The 12,938-nt window shown below is 41.9% G+C and overlaps 1 protein-coding gene across 1 annotated transcript in view; it reads left to right on the top strand.

Moving 5' to 3' along the window:
• The first annotated feature begins 294 nt into the window (after positions 1-294).
• ubl3a (ubiquitin-like 3a) overlaps positions 295-12,938 on the top strand; it is a 34,260-nt gene continuing 21,616 nt past the window's right edge. Inside the window, exon 1 of the mRNA XM_023416592.2 lies at positions 295-1,019. Coding sequence (XP_023272360.1) covers positions 993-1,019 — 27 coding nt within the window. The 5' untranslated portion in view covers positions 295-992. The remainder of the gene's footprint in view (positions 1,020-12,938) is intronic.

Raw genomic sequence — 12,938 nt, 5'->3', positions numbered from 1 at the left:
TTTTACCTCCACAATGTAGTAGGGTAGAACAATAAAAAAAGCATGAATACTTAAATAAAATAAGTCACAATATGTAATGGTCCTTAAATGTACTACACTCCACCACAATAAATGTAGCGTCTATTAGGAGAAAAACTTCTGACTTTACTGAGCCCCCGAATTGCTTGTAAATAAAATGTCAAAAGAAAAGAAAAATAAATTAACACTGCGCAATAAAGAATAAAGTTATTTTATTTTGAAAATGGTAACCGGAAGTCCGGTGTTGTTTTCAGTTAGCAGCTTGCCGTTAGTTTGGAGGCAGGATGACAGCTGAACGGGTCGTGAAGGTACAGCAGCGCAGTCCGGAACATTAACAACAATCATTACAAACTCCCGTCGTAAAGAGAAGCACCGACAGATTTCACCGCGTGACGCCTTTCTCCACCAACCGGCGGACGTGTTTTACTTTATCTGAGGACGGTAACCGTTAAACCTTGCGGATATTTTTTTTTTTGTTCTTTTTCAACCGAGAGAGAGAGAGAGAGAAAAATATCGGTGTCCGGATGTGCCAGTAGTGTTGGGTTTTTCGCATGGCGTAGGCACCTTTTCTAAAGCGGGATATTCTTGATGTTTGGTGGGTCGGAGGAGGCCCCCGGGTCGACAGTTTATCCCACTAACGCACACTACAGAAGTCCACATTTACCGTTTTTGTGGAGGAAAAAGATCAGCGACATGATTGTGCAATAGAGAGGAAGAAGCGCTGTACGTCTTGACTACCTCGGTGCTGACTGTGGAGAGAGAGAGAGAGAGAGAGAAGAGAGAGCAAGTCACCAGGGATAAATTGTGTATTTGTTTCCTCCTCTAAACCCCAGCAACGACGTGTTTTCAGAGCTTGTGAGAGCTGTTACAAAGGAGACGAAAAAAGGGAATATTTGTGTGTTTGCCTTGTGTGTGTGTGTGTGTGCGCGTGCTTGTGAGAGTGAACCCCTCCGAGGACCTGGTAAACCTTCGCGATGACGGGCAGCACCCCAGCGGACATGGTGAGAGGAATTACTGTTAGTTTTTCCACACTTGACCCTTTACATCCATTTATTCCCACAGGGTTTGTCCAAGATAAAACAAAGCTGATCAGAGCAGCACTTCAGAGAGTTCCTCATTCAAGGACCCTACTTCCTCTGAACTTTAAATCCTACTGGTTCCCAAAGTTGGGTTTGTGGACCTCTAGTGGTCCTTGGGAAAGAACTTATGGTTGTTTAATTTACCCGATGTGGTCCTTATGAGTGTGTTTGCAAGTTCTACCTCCACAACTATTGTACATACTAGTTTTCCCTCTGTTCCAGGCAGCCATTGCCTCCCATTGATTTCTCCACAGAATGAAACTCTAGAAAAGTCTGCGCTCATGTTTGATGTGAATCACTTCACCATTGTGCTAAGACATTTTACATCCTGAAAGATTTGGAAAGTGTGAATTGACAAAAAAGAATTTGGATTTATATTCAGTAAAGGTGAAATGATAATCAATCAGTCTAAAGAGACAAAAGAGTTGTTGTCTTCATTATTTATGAAGCCATATTGTCAGTGTGTAGCAGGTCTCAGCTTCTCAAATGTGAGGCTGTACATCATTGTAAATTGAATATTGGGATATTGCACTAATGTCAACTTCTGTGATTCTGTGATGGGCTTTTAGTATAATATCAAATATTATAAACAGTTAATCATTTTGTTGCAGCCCTAATACACACTGTGATGGATGACTCAACTCAAGCAAGTACACTAATTGATTTTCATATGTAAATCAGTGGAAGCCAGCAAACGTAATACATTCACATTGCAGAGGCAACATGGTTTATGTCATCAGCGGCGATGTTAGGTGGAAGTGATTTGTTGTGAGTAACAGCAGCGGTACAGTCTCATGGGAACATCTAAATTTAATTGTGTGTTATATTTGAATGATACCTGAATACCCAGTTTCAGGCTGTAAAGAAACTGGAGTTTAGGAGAAGATTAGCTGCTCCTTTGCTGGTGCACTAACTGGTAATTGCATTGCTGCTACAATCTCATTATGTCATGCTTACTGGTGTAGTGGTACCTTGAAAAGGAGGCTAAACCGCGACCTTCAAACTGGTCATCATCAGGTGATGTTTACCTCCCCCAAGACATTATCCCCGTATGACTTATTTAGTTGTTTTACACTTACTTCCTGACTGTTGTGTCATTATGAGCTCTCATCATAAAGGTTTGTGTCAGCCTCTCGTGGGTAAGCTATTCCACAAATTAAAAGGCGTGTAAAATGCGTTTAGTTGGGTTTACCCAGTCTTAGACATAATATTTCCCCTCTGTCTGGCAGTTATACGTCTGTCATCTTTGCCACCAGTGTGTGGTGGCTCTAAGAATACCTCCAGGTCTATGTATAGAAAGGATAAACCACGTAATATGCCCCTCCACGCGGAGATCAGCTATCCCAGCTGTGCCTCTGCTCCTGCCCGTCCGACTTCAGCTGATCCCCTGGACAGCAGGTCCATTATGTTGTCAGGATGCTGGGATAATGCTGTGAAGAAGTTAGAGGTGAGCCGGCCTCTATGTATATATGGTCCGGTCAAAGCTAAAGCATCTAAGTATAGCACATCGCAAGTTATGGATTATGGACATAATCATGAGCAGAATGGTTCATTTTCTGATCTGTTATGACTGATAGCTAAATCCTCATGAATCCTAAAGACCGTTCATAGAAGGTCTTGTGTTATGTCACCATCTGTATGGATGTGTGAGGCTTCATATGAAACGCAGGTACAGTGTTATGGCTCAGTGTACAGATGTGTTAACGACAGATTGGCTCCGATAGCTGGTTGGATTTTGGATGTGGAAGTCAATGAGACGAGTCAACTACAAAATGTAATATTTGTGAGAGAGTACTCGCGGGAAAGGGGGGAACAACAAGCCCTTTGTTTAAGTATATTCAGACCAAAATGTTAAAATAAGAACTTGTGGCATTTTTAATAACTTGACAAAGACGAGTGGAGAGCAGTGACAAAATATGTGGCGCAAGCCTAACAACCCCACAACACAGTAGAATGACCAAGGTTTAGGTTTGATAGTTAATTACCTTAATTTCTATTAGTGTCAGTGTCATTGTTATCTGCTAATTGGTCCCTGAATCACAATTATGTATACACAAGTTATATCTTTCAAAATTTCAACAAAACAATTGAAATTAATCTTTTCACTGCACTGTTTGACATTCGTCTTCATCCCCCACCAAACAAACAACTTAAAAAGCAGATTTTTTACTAGAACTAGATTCAGATTCAATAAAATGCTATTGAACCCCATCCATAATGTTGACTATAATAGTATTTTTTTGTGTATGAGAGCTGTAGCATAAGATGATCGCTCAGCCAGAGTAGTTTGGTTCAAACCTTTTTAAGTTTCTTTAAGCAACACGCTGAATCCCTGCCAGCTGGTTTATTCCTCTCCCTGATCTGTATTTCCCTGAGGGGGAAGTATCACATTATTATTGCATCACTTTATGCCTCTGGCATGAAGTTAATTTCTTCATCGGTGAAGTAATAATATTTTTTCAACTGCCAATTCTAAGATATTGTTTTGAATGGGCTTTATTCATGCCAGAGCTGCTGTCTTCAGGCTCATGTTATTACCATGCCTGCAGCAGAAACATAAAGGTCAAACTCTGCACATAAGTAAGACATTTCAGGATTTCTGCCAGGGTAAATCTTCGGAGCAATTGCCTCCCTTTGTGGCTTAGCTCTGTCTATACATCAATCTACCTCATTATGTTCCCCAAGGAAATCTGGAGAAATATAAGCTATCTGCATTTAACTCATCCTGTGTGGTTGAAATCAGCAGCAGATGCACACACACACACACACACACACACACACACACACACACACACACACACACACACACACACACACCCTTCCCAGAGTCTGTGGAAAGAGTAAGTGTATGCACACACACTTATAAAGGCTGTATAGAGTGGGAGTGAGGGTAGGAGGAGAGGAGATTGCTGGTGCCAAACATTGTGGCTGAATGAATTTGAGAGAAAGAAAAGGAGAAGGAATAGTCATGCCCCTTGAGAATGGAGGATGGGGGTTTTTTTTTTCGAAAGGAGAAAAAGAGGAGGGATAGGAAGAGTGAAGCATGGGGAGGGGGCAAATTACCTCGCCCCAGGCAGATCTCAGAAGTGCTGACAAGGTCGAAATGGTCCCTATGGCAACAGTGAGACGCTTGGATCTAAAGTCTGGATGCCTGTGTGAGTGTGTGGAGGGACTGAATCGAGGTGCACTGCAGGTATGTGTGTGAATGTGTGTGCAGTGTGTGCATGTGCGTGTGTGTGTGTGTGTGTTTGTATCAACGGACAGATGAGAGAGTGGTACAGGAGCAGGAGAAGAATAAAGCACCTCAGTTCAGATAAGCCCCGCTCAATGAATATACTCCAGACATGACTGAGAGTCGCACAGAGCAGAGAGTGAATTTCAAACATCACTGCTTTCGATATGTCCCAGCACAGCAGACAGGACAGGGAGATCCAGGTACACACACACACGCACGCACGCACGCACGCACGCACGCACGCACGCACGCACACACACACACACACACACACACACACACACACACACACATATATACATGCATACAGAGAGAAGTACTTGATGGTCCCACTTCCTAATAAGGGTTGCAGTTGTATTTAATGTGCAACATAATAGTACTAAATAAAAACATATAAATTAGAAAAATGTGACTTATAAAGTGATAAACAGCCACTGGTCTGGTTCCTATCAGTGACTGGAAAGGCAGACAGGAGTGACTGCTGCTGGGGTTTGAACTAATGTTACCACCAGAGGCTTGTTTGCGAGCTTGGCTGTTAGTGCTGGTGCTGTCAGTTTGGGAGGGCACACTTTGTCTTTCCATGCACTTGTGGGATTGTGGGCTACCATTTCAAAAGGTGGAGAGGGTTTGTTGTGTTTGCCGTCTTCTCCTGCACAGGTTGCAGGCGTGTCTTGCAACAGAAATTGCTTTGCTTTTTATCCAGCTTAAGAAATCCAAGCCATTTAATTTCATCATCACCATTGCTGCTTCGTCTGTTCACCACAATTTCCTTATCTTGTGCAGATGTCTGGCTCTTCTCACGTTTGCTCACAGTTGCGTTATTGTATTAGCAGCTATAAAATCAGAGTAGCTTTACAAGGTTGTTATAAGTTGAAGTATTTCTGATATTCCAGAAGTTAAGTGGTGATAAACCTGGGCACAACCTGGCATCCATAAGCCAATAGTTACATCTTGCCTTATTAGAAAGTAATAACAACATGACTGTGTGGCTTCTCCCTCTGGTCGGAAGTGTTTACTAATGGCCTACAGACACACATTTGATCTTGACATGATATGAAGAATTAAACACCGTTACCACATATACACACTCATACACACTCAGTGGGTTGTATTCAAACACCCCGTCATTTGTGCAGTGGTGAGTACGTGTTAATTTGCGTTGGAGGTGGCAATCACAGCCTTGACTCAACCACACCAGGAGGTACGATAGAATGTATTAACCCTTAAGGTGAAATTGTTCATCTGTAACGATCAGTAGTTTTGCATTGAGTGGAATTTGAAAGTTTGAAAAGAACCTTTGTAGAACAGATTCGACAAACTTCTTACTCAACATAAGTTTCTACTGACAGGTGTGTTGGATTATAAACTCTTGACTGAGGCAGACACCTGATCACTTGTGCTCACTTTATTTACAATATTTCAGTCTTTAGACCTTCATCATTCATTTAAACAGACAGCCCCTGCACCACATAAGCTCTTAAAGTCAGTGTGGCCTTCTCTTATTGCCTGGAAGTGCTGCTGTTGTCCTTTGATGGAAACATTGTTAAAGTTAGTGCAAGTGGCTGCCAGTGTGTCGGCGTCTTCCTTCACTTGTCACAATAAGTATTGTGGGTTTGTAGGTTTATGTAGAGCTGTGTCTAATAGATTATTTTAATTTTCCATTAATCTGCTGATCATTTTCTTTATTAATCATGTGGTCGTTAAATCATAAAAAAAATGTCTGTTGCTGAATTTTTGGCATTTTTGCTTAAAAAAATATGACTTAACAATCGACTATCAAAATTGTTGCTCATTAGTTTCCTGTAAATCAACTAATCGATTAATGAAGTAGTCGTTTCAGCTTTATGGTTACTATCTCTAAGTAAACTCTATTCAGAATAGTATTCTTTTGTTTTACTGTAACATTGTGTCGCTAAACGCTAGTTATCGCTGCTGTTCTGTGTGTGGCTAATTAATATTTTAGTGCTTTGAAAGCAGTTTATAGTTCACTCCCACATTGTTCAAGAGACCCCCTTTGGACACACAGAAACACAGACATACACACCCACAAAGACACACACAAAGGTGTCAAAGGTTAGGGTCAGAGGTCAGCGGTGTGTTGGTCACGGATGAAAGAACAATGGGTGGGGAATCCTTGCTGCTGAAAACAGCAGCTCCCTGCCCCTCTCTTCCCACTCGAGCTTAGCTCAGCATGTATGACACCGAGTAGCTGGAGGCCGAGAGAGGTCCGCGGGCGTTCTTCAGCCTCAGGCAGGAGGAAGCCGCTCACGGGGCTTTGATTGGCACGTTCACAGGGAGAGAGAGAGAGAGAGAGAGAGAGAGAACACTATTGAGTCCTGACAGTGCCAGTTGGATGAGGCATGTCAATGAATACGTGTGTGTGTTACCGATGCCATGTGTCGCAAGTCTGAGTCACAGATCAGGATTACATCATTCCGCCCGGGTGCAGGAGTTGATATATTGACTCTGACACTGTCACATGTAGGACTCGGAGCGCCACGGTTAGTTCTGACAGGAGTTCTGAAGGTGCTGGAGAGCTGTGCTCAGTTCGTGTTACTTTTTTCAAGCATTTCAGGAAACTGATGACTCAAAGTTGGAAACACTGATAGATCAATACAGCAGCTAAAATACCTGTTCTACTTAAGATGAATGATGTGGTTTTAATAATGCGTGTGGTTGTATTACTGTACACATGTTGGTTTTCTATTTATTGCTATGAATGTAAAATGAATTGTATACAGCTTTGCAGACAGTGTGGTGGTGTGTCTGTTCTCTGTGAGACTGTGTCATGTTTTCTGTAAGAAGGATTGAACTTTTTTTAATTTGTATTGACAGCTGCTGATATTAGCAATGCTTTTGTCAATGTGTATGTCCAGCTGTCCTCTGTGACTGTGTAGAGTTAATTCAATCCTATCGATGCATGTCTGCAACACCAACAGGAAGTCCTATTGTGAGCCCCTCATCCATTGATTGCTTATGTAACTGTTTGTTTGCTTATGTTTGGCTTTGTGTTCTTCAATGTGACATGTGTCTGTGCACGTGCATCCCTATGTCTGTGAATATCTGCTGTGCAGATCTAGTTGCACATACCTGTCAACATTCCTGCTTTCCCTTTTCCATCCTTGATGTCTGCTCCAGCTGACAAGTTATTCATAATATGCTCTATAGCTGCATGTTCCGTCTATGGGAGTCCTGCAGTATAATGAGCTTATTGAATATATATTGCTGTTGTTGATGGATAACATCTAAAAAAATGTTTTCATCTTTTACCTTTCTTAAAGTTTCTCAACCTACTTTTCCATGCAATGTATGCTCTGCTTGTGTCAGGGTTGTAATCACTGTAGAGTCAGGCTTCTTCTGCTGTGTTCGTACACAGTTTAACCTGGTTTCTTTCGCTGCTCTGTGCATGTGCCACAAAGGTAACACAGTAAAACGAAGGAAAATGGCGTGGGTGAAGAATGTGTGGCACCAGTAGCAGTTGCGAGGGCAAAAAAAAAACCCTTCATGTTACAGCTGGCATGTTATCCTGATGTTCAGATTAGATAGGAGTGCTGGTTGGTTTTAAGTTAGCTCAAAGCAATAACAATAATCCTTAACAAAGCCATGAAATCTTTAAGAAAAATCATGTTTTCCTGTATTCTGGAGGTCACCGCACATGCTTCCAGACACTGAATCCACTAAACAACTCATTTAAACTTTGGTTATTGGACGGATTTAGATGTCTCACTCAAACTGTTACCTTAACTTGGATGTTTGCTCGGGGTAATCAAGTTAAAACCAGAGCTAAGAGGTTTTTGTTGACGGTAGCACTCCTGACGATCCAGGCAAGAGACACATTTCACAAAGCAAACTTTAATAACCACCAAGATTAGATCTTCAGGATGAGGCAATGGCTATTAGATTTCCTCACGCATCAGGCTTCAAAGTAAGACCCTATCTCTTCTGTTGTCAGTTTGCATTTCTGATCAACCCAGCTAGAAGTCTGAACGGTTCTGTGAGTAATCCAGAGGGTTTCGAAGAAAAAGTGTCTGTGTGTGTATGTTGGGATAAGCGCTTATTCTGGGGGAAATTCCCCCTCCTTTCAGCAGTCAGTTCAGCAGTCATTGTTGGCAGGTATGGCTTTGCTCAGGCTGAGGAATGTGTTGAACTACTTCACCGTTATGGGGGCTCCCATGGTCCCAGTTCAAGGGGAAACTTCTGGTCTACACTATTGATACTGGTCCTGATCTCTCTTGACAGTGAATAGGCATTTTATTGTGTGCTGTATGTCATTGAATATCGGAATCGGAGCAGTGGTAGCGACACATGTACCCCACATTCGCAGCAGTAGTCTCTGTAGTACATGCTGGATACTGAACACCTCAGTACAGAAGTAAAGTAAGGATACACCTCAGCTTTTATGCCAAGTGTTACAGTCAGGGCATGACATAAATCAGTGGGTGTGAATGTGAGTAAGATGTGAGCTCTCAGATGGCGCTAACACGACAAAGAAATCCTAACTCGACTCCTGTATGCCTGCAGCCACTTTTGAGGTATGTGTTTGTGTGTGTGTATATTTTGTCAAGTATTTATGCATGCACAGATTTGTACAGAGAAACCAGCTAAAGCACAACCTGTTCTTCCTGTTGAGAGTGACGTGTTTGCTGTTGGCTTCGCCAGTGGAGTAACACCCACTCTGGTTCACTTTTGCTCCAGATACCAGCACAAACTAAGCTGCATCTAAAGGCCATTGTTTGCATGCAATGGTGTTGTGCGTCTAGGCTTTGGCACTCTGCCATTTGGTCCCTGGTGTTCCTTGCTTAGGTCTGACTAGCCAGCAGAAAGATGGAAATTTTTTGACTTTGTTTTATTCATTCATTTTCCTAAAAATTTCCTAATAGAAAAAAGAAGATCCCCAGACATGAAGCTGTTGAAAGCCTTCTCCACAATTGGAGGAACATAATTTAGGTGGTGAAATACTAAATCCAAATACAAAGTCCTTTTTGCCTTAAAACACATTACCCCACATACCCAGACATGATATTAAAGATATGTCTGCAGTGTCCGCAGTTCAACTTTTTGATATTAAAAAAAAAAAAAAAAGGAGAAGATGAGTTACAGCCTCCTGGTGCTAATGAAATTCAGGGGATGCTGTGGTCTGACTGAATTGAGAAACTCAAAGGAGGAAGAGAAACTCGAGTTGTGAAAGTAGAGACATGAAATGTAGGGAATAGGATGATGAGCCAAACAAAAGCTTCTCTTGCTGCACTTTATTTAGAGAAGTCGGTTTTCTAAAAGGAAAAGCGAGAACTTGCTGCTTTGTTAAATTCCTCTATCACCTGAGGCAGTTGTGTGGAGTGAAATGTTAGCTTCATCAAATATTCTACCCACATGCCAATCTGTAATGTCAACTAATGTGAATTATAATTGCAAACGGAGGCTCGCTCAGTCAGTAGCTTATGTGGTCCTTTCAGATAATACGTTTCTAATGGAAACTCTGCACAAATAACATGCTCAATCAATGCGCTCAGCGCATGTACAGTATCCATTTCAGTTTTACACCAGGGCATTAATTGCTCTGACAAACTCAGGCCTCTTGATACAGTCTCTTATTCTGCATTCAAGGGATGTTACAGGAAAGGGAACTTTCCATAAAGCAATGTGACTGCAGTTTTCCTTTCTGTGTAATTTCAATAGATGTAAAACAAAAGCACTAGAGCAAAAAAAAAAACCAAACACTGTATTTCATTGTAAGTCTAAATGTTGAGTAGAAGAAAGACAGTGTATGTGTGTACGCGCATGCGTGTGTGGGGGAATAGTAGAGGATGGGGAGTGGGGGTTGGGGTGGGTGGTGGTGGTGGTGTTTGACTAGCTCAATAAAAGGAGCCTTTCAGCTGCACTGGAAACAATTTCCAGCTGAGGGGACATTTATATTAAAGCTTTGCCTTGCCAGCACAGACTGTACGTGTGTGTGTGAGTGTGTGTGAGTGTGAGTGTGTGTAAGTGAGTGCGTCAGAGCAGCTAGCAAGAGTCAACTGTCCCTCTTCCTGATACATTTTGGGACAGGCTGCCATTTCTAAATCAGTGCTTAAATCTGTCCTGATATTCGAACGTCCTGTGCCAGTGCAGTCAGACAGACAATACTTACTGAGGGAATTAGAGGGTCAGTGTTGAGACTCTTCGGGTCTCAGACAGGGCAGGCATGAGCCATAGAGCAGTCATCCAAAGGTCAAGCCTCATCGACTGGATGTTCCAACAGAATCAGCTGGCCTCCGGTCCTCACTCTCATGCCTTTAACCCAGACTTTTACTCTGCTGTGGCTGTCAATTAACTTTTTTTTTTTTACGCTTTCAGAATGTAAATGGTCCGACAAGCTTTTTGTACTTGAACCCAACTCGGCGTGGTTTCCGGAGCAACATGACAAACTCATGCTATTGTAGCTGATAGGGGCAGCAGCGAATAATTGTTTTCATGATCAATTAATCTCTTTAGTTTTGTAATACAACATAGAACACACAGCAGTTTCCTCATTTTCCTGCTTTGTCTATTTTTTAAGGAAGAATTCCAAATCAAAATAGAGAATGGGTGGAAAACCCTTCCGGAACCAGCACTTCCTTAGCAACTTTATCAACAGCAACGGGTGCTAGGTAACCATCTCAGAAACTTGTGTCATATCTAGCAAGCAGTATTACTAAAGCCTTAATCCCCAGCTGGTAAACCAAGCCAGCTTCAGTACTGAGGCCTTCAGTGGTCACAGTATAGACAGCAGTAGGTCGGCTCTTTTTTTTTTTTTTTTCATATTTCACCTTTTTCATGGACTTAGTCTTTGAATTTGTGAGCTGTAATTGCAAGTTTGAAAGAAATTTAGCAGGAAGTGTTTCTTGCTTGTTGTTGAAAAGCTTGTTGGTGTATCAGTGGACACAGTAAGAATGAGACGGATGGTAAAGATACAAATTTGCCTTTTTTTGGCTTCACTGGTTTTAAGATAGAGCGATATGAGGCTGGGGTCACCGAAGAGTTAAAGACAGAGTTCCAAGATGAGGAAGTGTGTGTGTGTGTGTGTGTGTGTGTGTGTGTGTGTGTGTGTGTGTGTGAGAGAGAGTGGAGAGAGCATGGAGAGAGGGTATATTTGGCCTTCATGCTGTCTTGCACAAATTTGTCATTGCATGTTGGATGCTATGGAGCACTCTGACTATGAATATCTCTAATGATCCCAGCAGGGGTTTTGTGTGTGTGTGTGTGCGTGCGTGTGTGTTTGTGTGTGTGTGTGTGTGTGTGTGTGTTTCATGTGTGTGTTCTTATCTGGACGAGCCAGCAGTAATGAAGCATTGGACCTTGGACTAGAATGACTGAGGGCTTTTCATCTATTTTTTTCCTCCGTTTCTTGTAATGAGGAAGCTTTGGTTTATCTTGAGGGAAGCAGCAGAACTTTGACTTTCGCAGAGGACATCAGTTATGCACTTGTAGTTGAGTTTAACTGCATATTTTTGAGAAGTGACTTCTCTGAACAAGAGATCATTTGACTTTATGTACAGTTATGAGCAAAACAGCAGCACTCACTGACTATGTATCAGTGTCAGTAATCTAGGCTAGTGGGTTTGAAAGATCGGCTGATTGTGGGTGAGTAAGGGTTGGGTGGCGTGTTTTAGCTAAGTTTAGCTGACTTCCATTTAGCTTGGCACAGAATAGCTCAGTCAGCTGATCTTAGTACAGTTGCAGTTCATAGTACAGCGTGGTTTAAGGCTGACAACAACCATTAAGGCTGAGAGATGGCAGGTACAGTAATCCTGTCTAATTTCTAATCCAAAGGTCACAGTGTTGAATAAACAGGTCTATATCTGTGAAGTTAAAGTGCGCCGTAACCTTTAAGCTACCATGCCTCCCAGGTGGATGTATGAGAAGCAAATTCTTTATTGTACTACATGGCTGTAAACATCTTCATTATGGTCATGTAACAGGCAGCTCAACATCCCCTAAACAGCACGCCTCGCCTGATTATATCATCTGTATCCGTATTCTGCCTTGGTGTGGAACAATGTTTGTGAAAGATCTTGATTGGGTCCCCAGCTGCCACCCCCCCCCTCGACTTGTGTAACCGGTTGCCTCCACTGTCTCCCCACTGAGGCTGCCTTTTTCCTGTTGTGCACAACATAAACATAACCAGTGGCTAGATCAGATCTCTAACCACACTACAATGGAAAAAAAACAAAACAAAGACAGTTGCACGTTAAATTTGTGTCTGTTTTGATAATTCAGTCATTTTCTGTACTTTAATCTTTACTTGAACATGAATGTAGATGACTTTGCCTAATGTCCATACATAGACTAAGTCCAAGATGCATTGTCTGTTGAATTAACTCTGCAACACAAAAAATTATGTATGCACCATATTGTAAAGTATAGACAAAATAGTCATTATAACTACAATGAAACACCATTAACTGCCTCAAAATGACCCTAGAGCTGAATATACAGCTTTCCAGCAAAGTCTTAACATAAAGTGAAGATATTATACAGGATTGTACGGTGTCATGTCTGTTGACTTCTAATCTGTAATGTAGCTGCTCTTTGTACTAAAATTGGCAATCTTGTAAACTTCAGTGTCTATTGCTCAGCTTTACAGGGCG

This window comes from Seriola lalandi, unplaced genomic scaffold (assembly GCF_002814215.2).
Source record: "Seriola lalandi dorsalis isolate HSWRI2012SDOR001 ecotype SW California unplaced genomic scaffold, Sedor1 jcf7180002054567, whole genome shotgun sequence".
NCBI classification, from domain to species: Eukaryota; Metazoa; Chordata; class Actinopteri; order Carangiformes; family Carangidae; genus Seriola; species Seriola lalandi.
This window is presented reverse-complemented; position numbering and strand designations above follow the sequence as displayed.